General features: G+C 38.4%; 2 protein-coding genes across 3 annotated transcripts in view; both read left to right on the top strand.

Annotated features, from left to right (window-relative positions):
- The window catches only part of sh3bp2 (SH3-domain binding protein 2), a gene marked incomplete in the record, with an annotated part of 32,508 nt that extends 15,818 nt beyond the window's left edge, over positions 1-16,690 (top strand). The window contains 10 exon segments of the mRNA XM_036140012.1: positions 10,583-10,630; positions 10,738-10,805; positions 11,792-11,874; positions 11,959-12,039; positions 12,184-12,835; positions 13,603-13,720; positions 13,879-13,934; positions 14,208-14,283; positions 15,503-15,562; positions 15,675-16,690. Coding sequence (XP_035995905.1) covers positions 10,583-10,630; positions 10,738-10,805; positions 11,792-11,874; positions 11,959-12,039; positions 12,184-12,835; positions 13,603-13,720; positions 13,879-13,934; positions 14,208-14,283; positions 15,503-15,562; positions 15,675-15,812 — 1,380 coding nt within the window.
- Positions 16,691-21,361: 4,671 nt separating this feature from the next.
- vldlr (very low density lipoprotein receptor) overlaps positions 21,362-23,524 on the top strand; it is a 45,471-nt gene continuing 43,308 nt past the window's right edge. Inside the window, exon 1 of one of the 2 annotated variants that reach the window (XM_036140013.1) lies at positions 21,362-21,884. In XM_036140013.1, the coding sequence (XP_035995906.1) occupies positions 21,818-21,884 (67 nt within the window). In that variant the 5' untranslated portion in view covers positions 21,362-21,817. The remainder of the gene's footprint in view (positions 21,885-23,524) is intronic. The other variant, XM_012877521.3, reaches the window with a different exon arrangement.

The following is a 23,524-nucleotide window of genomic DNA, read 5'->3' on the forward strand; positions in this document are numbered from 1 at the left end:
TTTTAATAATTTTTAAAAGTGGCTTTTATGTTTTTTTGGGATTTTGGCTCTGATGACTTCCACAGAAACCCGGCTCCACACCTCTATTTTTATCCTGCACTGCAAAAAGGGAACTAAAAGTAAGTAAAATGTTCTTGAAATCAGTATATTTTCCTTTATTTGATCAGCTAAATAAGACTATTTGCCAATGGAATGAGTATTTTTACCCCTAAAATAAGATTATTAGATATCCTGCACTTGAAATAAGATAATGAAATGTAATTGTTATTATTTTAAGTGTAAAAATCTTATTCCATTGGCAAATAGTCTTATTTAGCTGCTCAAATAAAAGGAAAAATACACTACTTTCAAGAAAATTTTACTTACTTTTATTTCTCTTTTGCAGTGTGAAGGGCTAAATCCTGCTGTGTGATAATTATTTTCCTTAGGAAGTCACTGACAAAAGCCCACCTGCACCTACTCACACTTCAGTATCTATTCACACTTTCCCACCTGCGTGCTGACATAAAAAAATAAAAAAAGTTACGTTTTACCAACTATTGTGGTCAGGATGGGGAACAGGAAATGTGCTGCGGGTTTGAAGGCGTCGTTTCACTGCTGCGTCTGCTTCCTGGCCCGGACGGCCCTGTCGCAGCTGGAGCGGCGGTTTACCTCTGACCTTTAAGGCAGCGCACAGAAAGGGGGGGCTTCACGGTTATGTTTGAGCTTGTTGCACGCTTTTACTCCGAGCCTTGGGTTAGCCACCATGCATTTTCTGTAAATGACACCTGACAGCTGGTGGAAATCTATGCAGCACAACGGCAGATGTTTTCCTGTCTTTGACACGGGCGCGTGGAAAAGCAACACAGATTTGTCTTCATGATTCTGCTCTGTATAGCAGATTTCCACATGTTTGAACATTTATCTGCTTGTTAGAGTAAAAAGTGCAGGTAAGAACCGCAGGTCTGATCTGGTGCTACAGACAAACATGATCGCTCTTCCTTCACGATGCACTGATTACACGATCAGCTGGAAGAGAGCCGATTTAGGGCTGTAAAATTACGCCAAAAGTCTAAACTGCGATATATATTTCAACCATAATTGCAATTTATTTGTGACTTTTCTCTGCATTAAACACAAACAACAAAGGGCCTGTAGATTAAGATGTTTGTAAACAAGGACTATTTAAAACAAGAAATGTAACTGTTTTTATTAATCAGAATGTTGTTATTCAAGAGAATAGCTTGTTGAACATAAAGTGCAACCAGCAAACAAGTCTATGTATTAAACAGTTTGACCGCTACTTAATGCTGTGGTGAGATTCCTGAAAGTTTCTGGTAAAAAGTATGATTATATAAACTCTAGATTATCTCACCGCTGCAACTCTCTTCTCTTCCATGTGGAGGCAAACCCACTTTAACATTTTAACGACACCTAAAGGACGCGTCTGATCCGTTAAATCTTACGTAGCCCAAAAATTTGCAGACCTCTGCCATTTTGAAATTGCGTCTTTTAAAATTGCGATTATATTGCAAATGTGATTAATTGTGCAACCCTAATTAATAGGTAGACCCAAACATCCATTAGCATGAACTAATTAATGGTTCCACTCGATGCTATTCCCAAAAGGAGGTACCATTATTTCATAAGTTCCAAAACTTGCAGGAGCAACTAATTGCTCAAAGGTCTGATCTTATTCAGCCTGTCGATCTTTGAGGCATCTTTAATGCATCCCCTGCAGCTTTCTCTACAGTCGGCAACACTTAGGATGAAGAAATGCACTCATCCAATTATTGCCCTCTGTTCATTATAAATGCATCAAAAGCAAGAACTCCCAGTGTTCTCTGACTATAAAGGCAGTAACCAGCAGCATGCATTGTGATGCACTTTTTAATTTTAGTAAAACTCCAAAAAGGTTAGGTGATAATCTCTTAATTCCTCTGCGTTTATCTTTTATTTGCATCATAATTGAAACATTAGGCATTAATGATCATGTAGAATCCGATTTTCCCAACCAAATATACACAGTATGCATATCAGGTTTTTGAGGAAAGTGCTACGTGCTTTGTGGTAAAGCTCTTAACACTACAGTCATTAACACCCTGACGGTGGTGAGCTATGCTAGCAGCCACATCTGCCCTGGGCCAGACTGACAGGGGCCAAGCTGCCAGACATCGGCGCCACCGGACCCTCTGACCACCAGACGTGTCTTGCCCAAGGACACAACCACATAGACGGTCGGAGCGGGGGATTTATTTTTAATCGATTACAGGTAGCATAAAATTTAGCATGCAAACTAGCATTATAGGGTTAAATTTGTGCCACTGTCGAAGAACCTGCAGCAAATTTGGGTTTTACCTTGTACGTGTTTTGGACCTTAGAAAATAAACGTCGAGCAAAAGCGGAATCGGCAAATTTCACCTTGGTGTCGGTCGAGGTAGGCCCTGATCAGCGCGTCTCCATCTTTCAGTTTCATGTGACTGTAACTGAGTCCTTTTTGAATAATGAACCTTTAACATGGAGGTGTTAATGGTTAAAATAAAGGCAGAAAGGCCAAAGGATGTAGTAATCATGGAAGGAGAGCTTGGCTTTACAAAGTTGATTTCCCTGCGTTTAGTTTCACCCTAAAACTCTTTTTGCCGAATGTTGAATATTTTAAGTTTGAAACGATGTAAACATTACAATTGGGATAGATTTCAACTCTTTTCTGAACAATTTGCTGTAATATTTGGTGACTTTCATGGGTGATTGTCCATTTTAGTTTTAAAATAACGCAACAACTGGAGCTGTTATAGTGTTAATTGGACTCTGCTGTTAAAACCAAGTTGAACTGTAATAAGTGAGGACCTAAAGTTAAAGTTCGCTTTATAGTCAAACCAGCACAAACTATTCAAACGTGTCTGAGACTTTGTGTCGGAAAAACAACATAAACATAACAACCATAATGAGGAAATGATCTGTCACTGCTTCTATTGGAGGTTTTTCGTATCCCCTATTGCCCCCCTTAAAAAAAAAAAGGTGCCCTCAAACCTTTGTGGTGAGAAAGCTCTTTTGTGACAGGTGAACCTTCTTGGTTAACCCATTACGTCAAATTACGGATCCCAAAATGGTGTCACAGCACGCATTTCCGGGCACTTGTTGCCGCCTGTTTTTATTCTAGAGTGTCATAAAGTTGAACCATCAAGAAAACACATGGTGTCCTGGATAAAAATGGGTGAAAACCAACCGGCTTTGGGAGTCGCATAATTCTGCCACCACCATGTTCCATCATAAGTTTGATATTTGCCAATGGGCTGTTGTCTAGTTCTCTCACAAGCATTTAGGACAGGGGGGCCCAAACTTTTCGGTACATAGGCCAAAACTGTCAAGTTAAAGGAACTAGAGGGCCCAAAAAAAACAACAACACCTGCTCTACAAAACATGATAATTTTAAGTAAATTAGTCCAATATTTCTTTGTAGAAAATTAATATGTAAATCACTGTAGATAAACATTTTTAAAAAGGGTTTTTACTCATTTGTTGTATTAAAGGATTGTCTTCCAGTTCGGAAATGATTTAGAATAATTTAATTTGACTCTTTAACAATAATAAACTTTACTCTTTTTGGTTTAGCAACATAGAAACACTTGCTGTAATGAGCCAGTCATAATAATTGAATTAATGCACCAAAGTCTGCATTTGAGTAATTAAGTATCATTGGATAGATATTGCAATGAAATTAAAAAGGATGTCAAAAGTTATTAAAAGATGAATACTTTGTGTTGTATTTATCTTTTTCAGTTGTAGGATTTTAACTTTTCTGTAACAATTTCTGTAATAATTGCCCTAATTAAAAACTAAACTAACTAAATGGAGTTGGGGGGGGGGGGTCAGTACAGGGGCCACAAATGGCCTCCGGGCCGCTCTTTGGACTCGCCTGATTTAGGAGAATTTAGCCGGATCTGGATGCTTTATTTGGCTTTTTTTGTGCACCTTCCTCCTTATTCCAGATATATGAGGAACACAAAAGCTTGTCACCACAATATAAAACACAACCAGTATTTAGCTGAACCCCTGACCCACTCCTGAATTACGTTTGGGCAACATCTAGCTGTTTTTTTTATCTGTCGCTGTTGTTCTGTTTTCTCCCTTAATGCATCATTGTCTTCAGCGTGCCATGGTGAAATATTTATGTGTAATTTCTGTTTGCAACCTTTTCCTGACTGATACTTTCAGATCCTTTGTCACCTCTCTGCAGACCAGGGCTTTGGCCAAAGCGTGCAACGTTGGAAACATTATTTCAGGTTAAATCAGACTCAATATAATTGATGTTAGCTGAAGGCTGATCATCAGTCAGAAGGTGCTTGAGCAAACTATTACTTAATGGTGGTGCTCAGTTTAGAAACCAGGTGATTGCACCTGTCACGATCATCAGTGATGTCACGGTGTTTATTTTAATTTGATCTATATATGTGCACTTATGAATACTACCGTATGCATCGCCTCCTGATAAGAAGTTTTTTTTTTAAAACACATATTTCTTTGCTTAGAAAAACCAATGGATGACTTATCTCAGGGGTGTCCATAGTTGTACAATCAGCGGCTGTCATCCTGCACCTTTTAGTTCTTTCCCTGTTTCAACACACCTCAATCAAATGATGGTTCATAAACGGGCCTTGAGAACCAGTTTAGGTTTATTTTCTTAAAGCAGAACTAACAACTAAAAGTTATTTTAATGTGCAAGACAGGAGTAAGAGGAAGGCATTTAGTTATTATATTATAGCGGACTACAGCAGCAGGAAGAAAACTGTGTTCAGCTTTCAGTCATTCTATTTGTTTAGGATTTTATAAATGTTTTTTTTCCACTTACGTGCAATCAGAGGGTCGTTTCTGGTTTTCTTAGCTTTATTAATGAGGTCATTTACCAGGAATGCTCTCCTGGGAGGTGATTTGTCAGGGGTTTTCCGTTGTACAACTACAATAGTTTCAGTTTCCTCTTTAAAGAGCAACTACCCCTTCTGCTGGTCTCCATTGATGGAAAAAAAAGCTTTAAAAGCGTCATCTGTTGCAATGGTCTCAAAACGTTTTACAATGACGGATCAAAATGTCAAGTTTTATGTTGATTTTTTTTTTTTAACTTAAACCCTTTTAATTTTTATGGCTCGGCAATCAAATAAACCCACAATATTTTAATGAAGCCAGCAAAATAATCTAATCAAATCTAAGGAGAATAAAAAAACAGCATGCATTATCCTAACATTTTAAGGTTAACTGTCTTTGTTGTTTGTCTGTCTGGTATTTTTGCAAAAGGAAGAGGAAATTAATCACCTATGCTTTATTTAGCCACGTTTAATAAACCATTGTGTCCAAGTCTGATTTTCACAAAAAGTCACCGGATGTTCTTTGTTATTATCTTTTCATTTCAAGGGTATTTTCACACCTGAGGCGTTTAGTCCATTTAAAACTAACTTTGGTCAGTTTCCCTTCGTTTGTATAGATGTGAACACAGCAATCGCACTAGGAACCGATACCATTTGGGGGTCTAGGTACGATTCTGGAGCGATTATGATGTGAACCGGCACAGCTACCCGTGTAAAAGCTGGAAACTTGACCAAAACGCCTCCCTGTTGCCAGGTTTGCGTTGCATTGTGGGATGTGGTACAGTAATCAAACTAATAAACAAATTCTATGAGTCTTTTTTTCTTAAAAGATGAAGAAAATGCCTTCTGTGACTTTCAAGAAATCTTTTCAAAAATAATTTGTTGCACTTATATGATTTAACCCATTCATTCCCACGCTGATGGTGGTGAGCTACACTCTAGCCTGCACAAACCAAAACAAATTAACTATAGGGTGTAAAAACGCTCAAAGAAAATTTTTATCTTTGCAACATAATTTTTTTAACGTGTTTTAAAATCTGTATCAACTGCTTTGTGTTGGCAAAACCAAATTCATGCCATTGTTAAATTCTCCTTAAAAGCCATACAAAATCATTCTGAGGGTCACAGATGGCCCCCAGACCACACATTGTACCTGTGATCTGCAGAGATTTAATAACATATATTTGTTTTTGTGTTTTTTTTTATTGTAAAAGGGCTTTAAACATCTGTTTTTGCACAGCCACTTATATTGGAGAGACAGAAACCTGACATTTCTAATATGAAAGCAGTGTAATCAGTATTAAATGTTAAGCTGTATTATAGTTTTCTTTTTGGAGTGATAATTAAACAGTATGCATTTTTTCAAAAGGCCAAATTCCTTTCCTAACACCTGCGTTAGTCGTCTTGATCTCGTTCACCACATACCTGCTGTTACTTGATGAACTCTCTCAGGGGAACAGCAGATTGGTATCAGATGTGTAAATCAGCTAAAATTCAGACCAGACACTTCGGGTTTTTTTTCCTGAAGGGAAACATGTTCCAGTGAGTCTGGTATGTAAGCTGCTCCCGTGCTTTCCTTCCTGTGAAACAGCACTTCTCTGATCGTTATCTCCAGCTAGAAAAACAGAAGAAAATGCAAACAAACAGAGGAAAAGAGTTCTAGGAATTTATTTTTTTAAATGGCTGTTCTTTAAGAAGAAACAAATTCAAATCAAACAGTATCACTATGACATGTCGGACATACAGAAAAAATACCCATTACAAAAATGTAAACTATTTCAATAAACTGCTACATCCAGTAATCCAGAGTGTCTATAGCACATGTCAAACTCAAGGCCTGCGGGCCGAATCCGGCCCATCAAGGCAATTTATCATGCCCGTTAGAACCAAAAAAGGCATATCATGTCATAAAGTAGAGGCATATATCATTTTAAATTGTATAGTTTTTAAGTGGCTAAAACTGAGCCCCCTGTAGTGAATGTTGATTTTTCTTTTAGTTTTCCCACAACGCATTTAAACAACCCAGAAATGTCCAAAAAGAGAAGAAGTGATGCAGAATGATGAGTTTAAAAGGTGACTTACCCCAATATCAACTTTGGTTTTTCCAGATAAACTGTTCAAATGGGCCTTAGGGTGCTCATTGTATGTTGCTGTGATTTTTTTTTACATTTTTATGTTAACTGGAATGAAATTATGAAATCAAAAGTATCATCTATACAAGTGCAAAAGGCCCTTTTTAAATGACTTCATGATGCCAAAGTGGCCCAAGATAAAAATTAGTTTGACATCCCTGGTCTTCATGTTGATGTGAAACACATGTTGACAACAATTAATATGTCAAATTAGATTAATTCATTCAACAGGAATTACATATTCATTTTTAAACTGAAGTACTTTAATGCAACAACTCCCCCCGCCCCCCTAAATTTAAGAGAATGTAAATTGAGGCAACAGAAAGCAACGCTGTTATAATATGCTTATTTTATCATATTCAGTCACTTATAATTTGATGTTAACTGGAACGCAGGCTAAAGTGTCGAGTTGGCTCATCGCTGAGTAACATCTTCCTTTTGTTAAATTTACTTATCATTCTGAAAATGGGAAATATGTTCTCAGTTTAATGAGGAGAACACCCTAAGCCCAATCTCCTCTGCCATTTCTGTCCACTTCCTGTTAAAAACAGAAAACCGCTGAGCGCACAACCATGATGTCGTCATGTTATTTCAGTCTTGCCTGCTGTTGCTTCAGGAAATCCTCGTGGGGGTGATAAGCAGCCGTTGACCCACTTCAGAGTTATGTATGTGTTGTGTCTGTATTAGCCGCAGCATCGGACCGTCAGCTGATTGCATCTGGATTCCCTCTTGATGTCTAAATGAACGCTCGGCAGAGCTGCCAGAGGTCATCCCTGGTGATTTACTGTCAAAGAATTAGCTTTTTCTGTTTTATCAGTGACACATTTTCACTCCTCCTCTTTCTGCAAAATATATTGTCTCATCGCTCCTTCTCACTTTTTCCTTACATTAATTAATGTGGAGTCAAATGATATTTAATCTATTTAAGGCCAATTTGATTGTGCTGATATTTTATTTTTGCTGTAAAATATTTTTCTTGATGAAGACCAACAATGCTTGTAAAGATTTGATGTCTTTTTAAAACCAAGATAAAAAATGACGGACAAAAAAAAAGGTTATTTGGCTGCTTTAAAGCTTTAAATTACATATTCTACTTTTTGGACTGAATTAGCAGCAACATCGAAACATTCGCCTAACATTTATTCAGAATAAGATATAATCCTAAGGTTTCAGCTGAAAACAGAAAGTTTTCCTTTGTGTTTTGATGCAAAGAAGTTGAGGGAAATAATGTGTGATAAAAGCTGGACTAGGGACCATAATTAAATCAGGAAGAAAACAACCAATTTAGCAAAAAGTACCAATAGATAGCGGTTACTTGCCATCCAGATCAGAACTAGTGACTTAATTGGATTTTTAAAAGGCTTTTGGGTAAAAACTACCAAATCAAAGGAAAATAAATCTATCAACAAAGAAGCACTCACAAACAGTTTCTTGGTTGCTAAGTACTGAACTACTAATAAAATCAGTATGACATGAAAACATGAAATGAAACTCCTAATTTAGCACAAAAAAGACGCATGAGCTAATGTTTGATTGTCCATTTGATAAATCATTGGTTTCTAAAGGCTCCCATATACTTTAAAAAAAAGTGACTGGTTTCTAACTTGGTAATGAGAGTACATAATATTTTCTTTTAGAATACTAAACTAATCTACTAAAAAGACAAGTAGGATATGAAAAACAGTAAGGTAACAACTAATGTAGCAAATAAAATAGTAACTACCACTAGCAAATGGTTAATTGTCCAGCTGATAGACTACTCAGATGTAGATTTTTTAAAGTCAGTCGGATAAAGACATTAATAATAAGCATAAACCAATAATATAATACTAAAAAAACCTGGTTAGTGTCTAATATTAGTCTTCCAGAGAATACCAAAAAATGAGAAAACTACATTTCATCGTCGTTGGGAGGTGGGGTTATTTTCTCATGAACTTCTTCTAGGTCCTTTTTTTCTGGACTTTCACACATGAACACACCCTCTTTCCGCCCGAAGTCTTGATGTAGCTGATAAACTGGAAACTGGATTTAAACACATTTGAAGATTAAAACTTAATTAAGGGTGTTTACGCTACTCTCTCTCTCTCTCTCTCTCTGTCTCTCTCTCTCTCTCTCTAAGTGAAAGGACTCAGGACGTCCTATCTGAACTCCATCTGTGCTCATAGACAAGGCCTTGCCTGGCTCATTGTAGACTGCTATCTCAGTTTGACGGCGCTTATGTAAGACTGAGAACGTAAGAGATAAAATTCCCCCAAAAGCCAGACAGAGATAGAGAGAGAGAGAGGAAGCTGATGGGAGGGCACAAGAAGACGGTTTGATCCGGGCAGAATGCAGGAGTTCAGACGTACAGTTGGACCTGGATCAGATGCACCAGTAAACCCAGACAGGAAAGAGTCCACCTGGAATGCTTTCATTATCATGGCCTTAATGCCGACTTTCGCCTCCACGGTTTTATCCTCGACAGTCAGCATGCTGAGGGAAAATGCTGCCATTCAGAGCATTAACAAAAGGCTCAGCAGGAGGTAACGCCTGTGCATTCTGAAGTACAGTCAGCTTTTGTGAAGAACCCGGGATGTTTTTCCTCGATTTTCCGTTTGTTGGGGCTTCCGCAACCAAAAACGGATCTCTTGAGCAACTCACCGGACACAATAAGGCTGATTATAATTACATTCAGGTATCATAGAGGTACATTTTTACATCTTTTGCTGCTTTTTCTCCCCCTTACCCACAGAACCATGTCGTTTCCAGAGATGTACTGGCCGGTGCCGATGCGAGCCATCGGGGCTCAGAATCTCCTCACAATGCCAGGAGGAGTTTCCACAGCAGGATACCTCCACAAGAAAGGAGGCAGTCAGTTTAGTCTCATGAAATGTGAGTAGAACGAATAAAGGGGTGGATCCTTTATACCTTTATACTTTGTTTAAGCTCGCACGTTTAAGGTTAGACGGATGAAAACATTCCTACTATGCATTGCTGTCTACAGGGCCATTGAGGTACATCATCATCCACAAGGGGTGCGTGTACTACTTCAAAAGCAGCACCTCAGCCTCACCACAGGGAGCGTTTTCTCTCAATGGCTACAACAGGTCAGTAAACATTATTCACAGCCAAGAACCCTTTACCACTGATGTTTTATAACTTGTTTAACTGACACTGCTTGATAAAACCAAACTACTGATGGTTGTATTGTTTGGATTATTGCTATTTGCCCAAATACTGTCCTGTAAAACTTTGTGAACATCAAACAAGCCCAATGAGACCACTTCAAAGGATACTATTTTAAATGAATTGTATCTATGGCTTGACATTGAACTGTATGGGTAGTTATTTCTACATTTTACTGCCCAGTCAATAGTCAAGATTGTGTGCTGTTGACTGCAACACCACACAGTTAATAGCTAGCAATGACCATCACAAGTTTTAGACATTTAAGGTTTTTTGTGCATCCCAGTGTGTTGTATTTCCCAGTTTGTGTGCCATATATGTTAACAGTGAACAAAGAAATCACCAAGCATAACTTCTGCGTTTGTTCAATTCTACAGAGTGATGAGAGCAGCGGAGGAGACAACATCCAGTAATGTTTTTCCATTTAAAATCGTCCACTTCAGTAAGAAACACAGAACATGGTACTTTTCTGCGGCCAGTGAGGACGAGCGAAGGGTGAGAGCGCCACTGAACACAGTGTGCAGTTTTTACTTGCTCGAATGTTGAAGTTTTATGTTTCTGTTTCATGTTAGCTAATGTTTATTTTTCTTGCTGTCTCACAGAAATGGATGCGATATCTGCGAAGGGAAATAGATCACTATAATGACAGAAAAGAAGCCAACATTTCAAGGTAACCTCAAGAGAAAAACGTGATCACCTTTGTGCAACTTCCTACTTATCAACTAAAAAAAAACACACAAATTAACAGTTTATTAAGTAAGTTGCTATACAAACATAGGGTGCCATATATTTATTATTTATTTATTTATTTATTTATGTTATTAGTGTCACCTAAAGTAGTGTACACTTAAAAAAACATCCTTATTTCTGGTATCCAACTCAGTCTACGTGGTTATAACTCTGTGGGGAGATCTTGGCTTTGGGCTAAAATGTTAGCTATCTAGCAGCTATGTAGTTAGCTAGATAGCTGAAGCAGGAATGTTCACTTGCTGGAGAATCTACTTCTATAATTGTCAAAATAAGTAGTTGTAGTAATAAGTAGTAGTGTAATATAAAACATAGTATTATTTATTTTCTTTTATTATGCTTTAAAGTACCCCACCCTTTTTAGTTTTAATTCGAGGTCCAGCAGTTAGCTTCTGGCTAACTGAAAGGCATAAAATAGAACAACAGTTAAAACAAACAAAAAAAAAAGTTTAAGTTAATCTAAATCTTTGCGTTTGTGTCATTTATGCTAATTCTAAGTAAAAGAAAAGTAGTTTACCAGTCAGTTGTAAATCGATTGAAAATAAAATAGAAGCTACCTTGCTAGCCAAATAGCTTTAGCAAGTATGGATACATTCTGACTTTCATGATTCCAGAATCTTTTTTTTTCTTTTTCTTTTTTGAGGAGTTGTGTAATAAAGGACCCCCTTAGCCTTTTGTTTCTGTTTTATATTTATTGTTTTGTTTCTGCATTAGTGTTATTCATTGCAACACTACATGAAGTAGCCTGCTTGTAATCCAACATATGGCAGAAAAATTGGGATTTTGATGTAAATGTAAATTTGCGTCCTAGCCAGTATCATAAGCAAAGTTTGCTACTTTGTGCAACTTTCAGCAAATTCCAGAAATGTGTTATTTCTGTAATTAATGAAATTTTCCTTGTTTGTTCAGTGACTCTGACTCAGATGCTGACTTTTATGGCACTATAGAGAGACCAATGGAAATCAAACACCGTGTTGACACAGCAGAAGATGGTAAGACTATGCTAACACGTAAAACAACGCAACACACTGAATCTATATGTGTAAAACTTTAGCATTTGCAATTTTTGTGCGTAGATTATGTTGATGAGGACGATGATGAGGATGAGGAGCCAGACTATCTGAAGCCAGACGTTAATGAGCCACAAACATCTACAGGTAAAACCACCTGCGCATCTTGCGGCATTCGTAATTTCTTTTTTTTGCATTTTGCTATGAGGAGCAAGAATATTGTCTTGCCTAGTCTCTGAAGTAACTGAAGGTCTTTTAAAGTCTAAAATAGTCATTTTTGCCCCTCCACAGGACGCCCCACAGGGCCGCCTCCGTCCTACCCTCCTCCTCCAGTGCCTCAAGCAGCCCCACACTGTCGAAATTTGAGTCCAGATGTCCACAAAGGCCCGCCTCCACCTGTCCCAATACCACACAGGAACCCAACTAGCCCACTCCCCATAAAGCCTTCTATTCCACACCAAACCCTTCAGAAAGAACCAAGCAAAGGCCCTGCCCCTCCGCTCCCTTTTGCCCCTCACCTGCAGAAGGCCCCTTCTCCAACACCTCTACCTGCTCTTCCTCCCAGTCGGGCGACCTCGCTGGGGGGTTCTGGAAACGATAGGAGAGTGCCCCACTCCGCTGTGCAGATCCACTTGCCTGCTACTCTGCCTATCTGTGACCAGTTACACAGCAGGATGGTTCTGAACGGTCCGAGCCACAGTTCCCCAAGTACTGCCAGTACCCTCTCACTGGGAAACCACTGTCTACGCAGCAGGCCATCCGTGCCACTTCCCCACGCCGAGGGGTCTTCCCTCTCAGTTAACGCGATTCTCCAATCGCTTCCTTCCAAGCCTCCAGCATCTCCGCTACTCAAGCCTGGACTTAACAAGCCGACGATACCTAAACCGCCTCCACCAACAGCCAAGCCACCGCTGCCTTCAGACAAGCCAAGGAGTCCTTTTCAGTAAGTCACAGTCAAAGAACAAATGGGACATCTTGCTGAACTTGATTACAGTCTGTGGGTTGTATTTGTTGTTTTGTGTTAACTACAGACAGCTTAGCCTTCGTTTACTTAATTAGAAGCAAAAGACCCAAAAGCAAAAAGCTTAAATCCATCCAGAATGATAATAAAATGCACTGAAAAATCCAATTAAAGACTTTTTTTTAAACTAGGGACTTGAGCATCACATCTTTACAATTGGCATGAGACGTTAATTTCACACCAAACTGACCAGGAGGTGCTCGCTGCTAAAAATAAAAATTCAATTTCTATTATAGATGAATTGCTGAAGGGTGCCAATAACCATGGTACAATTGATTTTGTAAAAAAAAAAAAAAAACATGTGTTTTTATTATACAAATCTTTCACACATATTCTACTGTGCATTTTCCTTTTGATGTTTAAAACAAATTATTTTTATTTCAACAGTTGGGACCAAGCAACTAGATTTTAGCTCAAGGTTAAAAAAAACAATCCCATTCAGAGTAACGTTGTATAGGCCTGGTCTAGTTTCACCATTACTGGCCACAAAGATCTGGAAAATAAGGTTATTTAAGTCTGAAATATATGTAGAATTTTTGTGATTTTCTTTAAAAAGCACGCTTTTATTGAAAACACTGAAGGCCAGAGAGAGATTTTCTGTTTTATTGATCTTTGAATAGATATTAGAGGTCAGTGAGGGAAACTGTAAACAGAAGAATCTGCTTCTCTAACAAATGTTTTCTTGCCAGAAGAGCATCTCCAGACGGGCAAAGTTTCCGTTCGCTGGGAGAAGAAGTCCCCACTGGAGGAAGGAAGAAATCAAAGTTGTCCAAAAATGCGAACGACTCTGATGACGACTACGAGAACGTAAGAGAACCTGAACCAGTTTTAACCTGAATGAGCTAAAAATGCTCATTTATCATATATGATCAACACGTTTTAGGGAATTCATTTTAAGGAAGTTTAATTTTTTATTGTTTTGTTAAGTCTGTTTAAATTAGTGTTGTTGTTTTTTCTGTGTGCAGGTTCAGCTACCAGACTCGGTTTTCATTGATTCAACTGAAACCGCCTTTGTAGAAAAGTAAGACTCTCTCTAAGACTTTTCAATTAAGCCCTGAAAGCAGAAAACCAACTGTGCTGCTTTTCTTGGCTGTCACTGCCCCCTAGTGGCAAATGCACAAAGTTTCTCCTCTGTTCTATTTATTGTATTTGTTTATTATTATCATTCTCAGCTGTGGCAGTTTACGCCATGCATTCATGTTGAGGCTTTCATGTGTGCGGCATTTTTGTCCTGGACGGGTCTTAAAAGTGTCTTCTAATAATACAACCCATCTTTTGATGTTTGCATCCTCAGGCTTTTCAGGGAGTGCTGTGCTAATCCGCCGGACGGACTGTACGGCATCAGAAACTCGGGAACCAAAACTGCTCAGGTAAGAAAAAGAATCAGTAAAATAATATTCTCAAACATTACACCGATGTGAGGGTGTGTGTGCTCCCCTCACATGCTTCATTTGTTTTTTTTTGTTTTTTTGCACCGCTTAAATGCAGTTTATCATACAAAGCTGAATGTAAGACAAATATGACCTGAATAAATACAAAAAACAGTTCTCAAATATAAAAATTTTAGCTGTAAAATCAAGAAATCGCTTAGGAAGTAGGTTAGAAGATCTCAGCGAGAAGCACATTATGCCGTGCTCTAAAGAAACTGAAGAACAGATAATAAACAAAGTTGTTATAATCTATCAGACTGGAAAGTCTCACAAAACCATTTCTAAGGCTTTGGAAATCCAGAGAACCACAGTGAGAACCATAACCTCTGAATGGGGCAAACATGAAAACAAACTGCATGGAACAGTGGAGAACCTTCCCAGGAGTTGCCGACCTACCAAAATTACTCCCAAGAGCTCATTAAAACTAAAAAAGTGGCCTTGATGGGAGATTTTCCAGGCCAGAACCACTGCTGACCAAAAACAGCATGAAAGTCCGACTCACATCCAAAAGAACAGGCTTTTTATCCTTTTTTAAAATCATGTTTGAAAACTCCTTTTTTTATCGTCAACCCACAAAGCTGCTGCTGTCAGTAATCACCTATCGGCTGCTTTGGTTACTGCCAGATAACACTGTTGCCTCCTCTCACTTTTGTCTTCCAGCCTTTCAAAATTTGCCACAGAGAATTTTTTTAAAGGAATTTTAAAGATGGCCTTTACAAGAGATATGAAAACGTCTGACAATTTCTTTAATTTTCACAGATTTGTCAAACATTTACCGGAATCCAAGCCTGGATAATAATCAACGTTGTGAAAAAGTTATTTTAAATCACAATGTTATGGACTCAGAAATATTGGGTCAGCGTTCCTCAGACAATGTCTCCAGTAAAGTCTTGGTAAATAACGGATTTAGGATCATTTCGTTTGAAAATAACATTTGTTGCTGATCATTTCTGCATCCTTTGAGAATTTCTGGGAAGGCGTGGCAGCTGTGAAACCACTTTTTAAAAAAAAAAAACTAACTCAATACTTTCTGCTTATATGTCTGATACAAATCTGAAAGTTTAAAGTTAAAATAGTCAAAAGTGTGACAAAACAGCTTCTCCTCGCAAAAAAAAATTAAAATAAAAGATTAATAAGAGATTTTTTATGTGTATTTCAGGTGCTTGTGGTTTGGGACGTCGGGATAAACAAGGCCAGAAACTACAGGCTGTTTGAAGAGGTAAAAACAAAAAAAACAAAAAAAAACATCCCCTGTTTTATGAGAAATAACATGTTTTAGTAATTCTGCTCTGGAAATAACCTCATTAACGTCTCTTATTGGCGGCCGACAGGATGGCAGCGTGTTTCTGGAAAGTGACCTGACCTTCCCCAACCTGCCAGCTCTGGTTGAACACTACTACAGCCATCCTCTTCCTCACCACGGCTCGCTGTGCCTGCAGAAGCCCTACGCCAAGATCCTGAGCAGCTGATGGCAAAAACCGGCGGCCGGAGACGCGTCTTCAAAACCGATTCCAAACAAACTGCCTCAACGGAACACGCAGTCATCCTGGAGAAGGATGAAAACTTGTTAGAAATCAGAATCTGCTGCTCTTAATCAGGAGCCTGTGAGCAGTTTGATGTTTGTGAAGCGTTTTGTCCAGAAGGTGGCGCTAACTAACAGCCTAAATCACATTTCCCCACAACAATGAACCACAGAGCCTCTCAGTTTCTGTATTTTTGCAGCATATTTCTATAAATGTATAAAACATTACAACTATAGATATTTATTTTTGTATAGTTTTCACCACTCATTTTAAAAGACTAAGCTTTTTATAGTTTAGCAAGTTGTTACAAAACGCACACTTCGCTTCAAAAGCCTGACAAGTATGTCTGTGTACCACATGCCTCCAAAATGACTTCAATTAGGCCTCTTAACGAGCCAAACAGATCCAATTAAAGGCTAAAAGCAGCAAATGTTCACCCTGGCTCTTTCATAATATCATGATCAGGAAACTTCTTTATTTCAGGGTTGTAAAAACAGGAAGTTAGTCTTCATATTTTTGTTGAAAATAAAGGGAAAACATTAACAGTGTTGCAAAGCCTTGTTTTCAAAGACTCAATAAGACCAAACAGGGACTGACGGTGCCTTAAATGTCTGTTTTTGTGTGTTTTTTGTCGACATCAAGATGTTTCTTTTTGAATTTGTACATTCCTGAGTTTTATACTGTGCAGCTTTTGTCCATATTTATATGTAAATATGTAAAAGCAAGAGTGTAAATATGTAAATGTGATGTTTTCTACAGAATTTTATGCTGATAACATATAAACAACTTGAATTTAAAAAAAAAATGCTTTTTTATGTTCATTTTGTATATTTGCATATATGTTTTAAAACTTTGGGGTCTGTTGTCATTGGAAGATTAGGTTGCAAATCCGAGCAGCATAACCAGCAGACACATTAATAGCAAGTCTGATGTCCCGTTTAAGAATATATGGCAGGTGCTGAAAATATTAACTCAGCTTTACTTTTGTGTCTGGACCTTCAGTTGTCCAAGAAAAAAAATGTTTTAAAGATGTTTGGAAAGTGTAAAATTCTTACAAGCTCACAGAAGACGAGAACTACAAAGAAATGACACGCATATCATATAATTTCCGACTGACATTGAAATCAGGAGCGACTCAAAGTATTCATCTTTCAATAATCATTGATTTTTGCAATAAAAAGGGCCACAAATATCCAGGATCTTTTACTCCAAAGCAATCGCAGTTGGACCCAAGTCTGCATTTATTTGATTGATTAAACTTACTAATAGAATCAGATATTTTCAAAAAAAGCGCGACCCAAATCCTGTTCTTATCTCTGAGTATGAAGAAGAAAGTAAAAGTCCACTGATCTCCCTAAAAATATGAAAACAATATAGATGTTTACACATTTAATCAGGCAAGTCTAGAAATCTATTTTTATGTTTTGGATCTACAATGATTTTGATCTTTCACCCTCAAAAGTGACTTTTTTCACTAAAATATTGCAAACATGGTTTATTGCTGAGCAAAAAATTCAACTAAACTGTATAAAATTTGTGGGGGTTTATTTTATCTTGTGGTCTTCAAGCCTTTGTCGACTTGGCCAAATGTTGGCCAAAATAAATTCATATTTATTAAATGATACACCTTTAAAAAGGGATTTACTAAAACTTAAGTCTGCACTGAATGCAATACTCTTCCAAGCTGTAATCAGGGGTTGTTTGATGATAAAGAAACTATGAACCTAGAGGGAAATGGATGCTCAGGAAGGTAAAAATTAGGACAAATATTAGAAAATCAAACTGTTTGATTATTTTGTGATCTGCACAATTTTTTCTTCTTGTTCTTTGGTAAATAAACCAGAGCTGCCATTTATGTCAAAGTGACTGTAAAGCAGTGTAGGCGTTATGAGCTTATCCCTCTGCCCACACTTTTTAGGTCTGTGACGTTTGTAATTGCTTTTGGAGTTAATCTCTGCTTGTTTGCATTCATTGTGAATGTAAACATCAGCCAAAAGAAATCAGTCAATTCACCAATCAATAAAAGAAAATAATGTGTGAAATGATTTTTGTCAGTTTTCCTGCAGCCAGTGTTTAGCTGCTGAAGGTGGAGCTGAGATGCAGCTCTGTGCTGAAGTTTTCCTTCCACCTTCACAGACTGTCATGTCATGTCTGCAAATATTAGTTTTCTCTCAACTGCAGAGTCTAACAGGGAAAGAGAAGATTGCTTTTAAATGAAAAGAGTGCATGTGCGTAAAAGGAAGAAAAACACTGACACTTCCTGGAACATGATTAATAAGCGGTTTATGAGGTTTGTGTGTTTTTATGGGAACTAAAAAAAAAGGGAAACTGGGACAGAGTGAGCCTTTGGGTGTATCAGCAGCCATCAGCCCTCAGTGAAGATGAGGTTTAATCCTCTGATAAGAAGCGTGAGAGTGTGTGGAAGCTGGCAGCTCACAGCCCCCTGGAAACACCCCGGGCTTGCTGATCAAACCGGAGGGAAATTGCTTCAGACAGACAGGAGAGAGAAAAAAAAACAGCCGAGTTCGGTTCAAAGATTCTGTGTCAGCCTGTGTGAAAAATCTGATAAAATTAAGCAACTTGTTGCTATTCAAAAAAAAAAAAAACAACAACAACTAAAAACTGAATATTTAAAGTTGTTATTCAGTTATTTCACATTTTAAATGATAAAACAATCCAGCAGCATATTTTCTTACAGGAATTAAGCCCAAAATGAATTAAAAATATTAACCAACTTGTATCTTACAAAAAAGAAAAAAAAATCCAACAGCAAAATAGAATAAATTTAGAGAAATAAATTATTTCCAATGTGTTGGCAATTGCCAGGTCGTTACAGAATATGGCCACAGGGGTCGCTGTTCAGCAAAAAATGGACGTCCTGAGATTCAATCAGTGCTGGAAATAAAAGTCACTGAAGCATCTTTTAAACGTATACGTTCCTTTTTTGAGTTAATCAGTATATATAGGAACTTTTATTTAGAAATAAACACCACATTGTTCCCCTGCAGTGTGCATACACAAATATAAACTCTTCTGGGTCGTTAACTACAAGACAAACCGTTGAGCAACAAACACTCAAGTTGGTTCTACAGGTAATGAACATGTGGAAGAGCAACTCATGCCCACTGTCATGTAGAGTGGAGGATATATGTGATGCTGTGGGCTGGTTTCTACTCCAAATGGCTGGGAAACTTGTTACAGGGAACCTTGAACTCTTCTAGCACCCAAACATTTAAAATAAATATCTTAGACTTAGACTTAGACAAATTTTATTGTCTAAGTCTAAGACAATAAAGTTGTCTTAGAGTGCATACCCTGACAACTCCCCATTACTAAGGGGTGGACCTGTTTCGGTTCAATTTGCATGTTATATAAGCCATTACAAGGCCTTTGTTGGGCAGTAGTATAAAGCGTATTACTCCAAACTACTCCAGACTTTTTGAATTGAGAAAGCTTTCTGGATAGGAAGCGAAACATCTTCAAAATTCAGAAACAAGTCCAGTTGTTTTTTGTTTTTTTTTACTTTTTTGAAATGGTTTGTTAGATACAACTAAGCCTTCTTTAAGTCTACAACTTCAGCTTCAGTTTTTACCTTAAGAGTATATTTATTGGTTGCTGTTCTGTTAAAAACCACGTTTTGTTGTGTTTAGGGGGGCCATTTTGTGTAGTTATGCTATTTGTGCACATTTATTTGGTCGTTCAGGAGATATTTCAGGCTTGGTTTGTCTTTCTGCATTTTTTTACTGACTATTAACTCCAACACTAGAGCAGATTTACACTCAGTATAGTTGTAAATACCCTATTTAGATTAAAACAGGTTGACCAATGTTTTGCTGTGTAGCCACTCATTGCAGTTCTGGGACCAGTTAGTTCGGTTCCCTCAGTCAGTGTGGTCATGTCTCACTTCCAGCTTGCTTATTTGTGCTTTTAGTCACAAGTTTTAGTTTCTGAATCAATATTTTGAGCCAATTTTTATATAGCACTTTGAAAAAGTCTTCCTACCATTTGAACTCCAACATCATAACCAGAAACTGTAATGTATTTATTTGGATTTTTTTTTGTGATAGACCAACACAAAGCAGTTTACAATGGTGCGGAGGAAAGAAAATGCGAATTGAAATGTAAATTTAGTTTTTTACTGATAAACAAATATAGAAATTGTGGTGTGCATTGGTATTCAGTCCACCTTTACAGTAGAATTTTCAGTTATAGCTGGAAATATTTAGGTGTATGTGGCTCCCAGCTTTGTACATCCAAAGAGGGAACGTTTTGTCTGGACTTTGACTAGGCCGTTCCAACACATGAATACACTTTTAATCTAAATTGTATGTTTAGGGTCCCGCTCCCGCTGAAGGTGAGCCTCCGTCCTGAAGTTTTGTGCAGCCTTTAACAGGTTTTCTTCCAGGATTGTCTTGCATGTAGCTGCATCTGTCATCAATGTCACCCGAAGACGAGCATCCCCACAGCATGATGCTGCCATCACAATGTCTCACAATGAGGACGCGCCATGTTAGCTTTCGTCTAAACATACTGTTTTTCATGTAGGCTATACAAAGTTGAATTTGGTTTGTTATCTGAGCAGAGCACCACCTTCTTGCACGTTTATTGTGTCACCTACTTGGCTTGTGGCAACTTTCCTTCTTCTTACCACTATTGAATAAAGGAGAGATCTTTCAAGTGTACAAACTATGTCTATGTCTTAAGTCTGCACTTTGTCCATCCTCTTTCCATGTTGATTGGTCTTCATGACCCTACAGGTCCCTTAACAAAACTCCGAGACCTTCACAGACCAGCTGGATTCATACTAAAGTTTAATTACACGCCGTTAGCAATTAGCTTCTGAAGGTGCACTAGATTTTATTTAGTGGCGTCAAAGATAAAAGTGGAAAACTATTGGAAAACTACGCGTCAGTGTACCCCCCACTTTACAGTTATGCACTTCTTCGGGTTGATCGCATTGAATGCGAACAAAATGCATTAAAGTTTGTGGCAATCACAAAATACAAACAATTTCCAAGGGTGTGAATACTTTTAAAAGATTCTTTATATTCTAAAAAATAGAAAAGAAAACTAACCAGCAACACATATTTAAAGTGTACAGGAATGTTAATTAGAGTTGCAACAAATAATATATATATATATATATATATATATATATATATATATATATATATATATATATATATATGTGTGTGTATATACACATATATATATATATATACACACATATATATATACATATCTATCTATCTATATATTTTTTTTTTGTTTTACTAGTTATACATTATTATATAAAAGCTATTCTATTTAATGTTCTGTACAATATTTAATATTCAGATACACATTTTCTAGGTTGGGTCCAGTTAAAGTGAGAATAAAATGATTTGTGGTGTGTTAATTGATTTTTTTATTAGTATTTTTCAGCGGGTAATGGAGGAGTTAACAATCCGCAGCAGACGCGCTGAACGAGAAGAAAACCCCCTTCACGGCTCCGTGATTGACTGTGCAGCACTGATAACAACCCGGTACCGGTCTGCCACCGTTAACCGCTTCGGTGAAATGGATTTTAAACGGCGTGTACGGAACGGGAACCCACCCGGACCGTGATTGTAGGAGCGCTATAAAACGGCGCGTGGGGATCCTTTTTTTTTTTTTTTTCCTCCTTCCTTCCAGCCCGCACGTAGTCCTCAGCGGCGCGTGCCACCTCGCAGCTACCGCCGGACTATAAAAGCTGACCGCTCCGTTCCACAGTTCCTGTGTGTGCGCGCGCGCTCGCCTGTGTGTGTGTGTGCGGATGTGTGTGTGCAGTTAGCGCGTGGACCAACCGCCGGCAGAACCAATAAACAGCAGGCGCAGGCCAGCGCGAGCCAGGAGACGGCAGGCAGCTCGCGGGCGCTCAGCTCAGCTCAGCTAGCAGCGGCGGCCGAACGGTTGATTCCTCCGAACCAGAGATGGTCGCGTCCGCACCGGGGATCCTTCTGCTGCTAATGTGGCTTCAGCACTGCGGTACCGTTCAAGGTAAGAGCCCGCTGTGACCCTCCCACCCGGAGCCCGCCCCGTGCGGTCGGTCAAATCTGTGGAAAAACCTCCGGTGTTCGCGGCGGTTAGCTAACAGTTCACCGAGCCGTACACCTGTCTCTTGGCTGCACCTTTCGTGGACTTGTTAGCCGACTAATTGGCGAACAAACCCTCCTTTAAACCTCATCTTTTGAGCATAATTCGGCAGTATTTGTTTAATTCAGGTTATTGCTCTCCTTCTTTTTAATACATTTTCATATGAATTAGTCTATTAAACATTTAAACCCCCTCCTTTAGCCGCTCATGACTCATTAGCTCCAGGTTTAGTTGATATTTTAAACATTTAAACCCCCTTCTATGCTGTATTTGCGTCAGTGTCTTGTGATTTTTCGTCTCTGCCATCATCACCAACCCCCCCTCAGTCTCAGTGACGCTGGTAATTTATTTATTTATTCTTTTTAAGTGAAAGCCGACATTGGAGGAAACAATGCAGAAGGGGGACAAGAAGGGAGCAAACTGCGGATTAACGTCTTGGAAATGCGGATTAAAGCTCGGAGTATTTGGGGGGAACCGAGGTCCGGCTGGGAGCGGGGGTTGATGGAGGCCAATCATCGGCCACAGGGGATCCCAATGAAGGGCTAATTATCTGCTGAGTGGCCGGCTTCAAGTCGTTTACTTTCCTTTAGGCCTGAAACCTCAGGGTAAAAACATGTAGACTCAAACCTAAAGAGTCGTGTTCATAATGCTAATATTTAATGTTATCTTGTGGGTAATTTAATTGGTTTGTTTCTATTTATTTGGATAATTGCACATATAGTCCATTTACTATAATGGTGGCTTTATATTTCACATAATTGGGTTTACTATAGTTGGTATTTTTTTGGGGGTGCTTGTTTCTCAAAATCTTTAAAATGTTTGGCAGGTTTAGTTTTAATTTGTGGCATGTTTTCACATTATAAACTAGTTTTTAAATTTTTACTTGGCAGAACTCTTTATATTAAACTTAATTTTATACTTTGTTGGTTTTTGGCTGGTATTCTTGAATAATCCTTAAGTTTAACTGTCTTAACAAAAAATTCCTGGAGGATTTTTTTTTATTTCCATCTTGGCTTTCTAATTTAGATTTATTTATTTATTTTTTTTGTTAATGTTTGTAAGGATTTTATTTACACTTTAGATGATAAACTAAAGGCTGCAGATGTTAATTTCCTGCTGATTTGCTCTGATCCCCAGGATTCCCACCTACAGCGTCTGCTGCGGTGCCTGTAAACTGCCTAATTTTCCAAAACGAGCTCCTAACACACTCGGTGTTTGAGATTCTGGGACTATTTGACCAAAACGGCCGTGCAGATTAGTGAGAGACGAGAGCAGGAGCAGGCTGGCCTGATTAAAATGGATGTATTATGCCTTTTTTTTTTTTTTTCCTCTTCCCCCTCCATGGTTGCTATGATTCTGTGCGAGACCCAGATCCTCGGCTGTGGGAAGAGGAGTGGGGGTGTACGTGTGGGGAGGGGGGTGCACTTGGTTCTTAAAGTGGGCGGCGTGGTGGCCAAGAGGAGGAGGCGTAGAAGCAGGAGCATACTGCAACAGTTTGTTACTGGGGGAAATTGCATTACCATGACCTCCAGTGTGACGGCATT

The sequence above is a fragment of the Fundulus heteroclitus genome, chromosome 8 (genome assembly GCF_011125445.2).
Source record: "Fundulus heteroclitus isolate FHET01 chromosome 8, MU-UCD_Fhet_4.1, whole genome shotgun sequence".
NCBI classification, from domain to species: Eukaryota; Metazoa; Chordata; class Actinopteri; order Cyprinodontiformes; family Fundulidae; genus Fundulus; species Fundulus heteroclitus.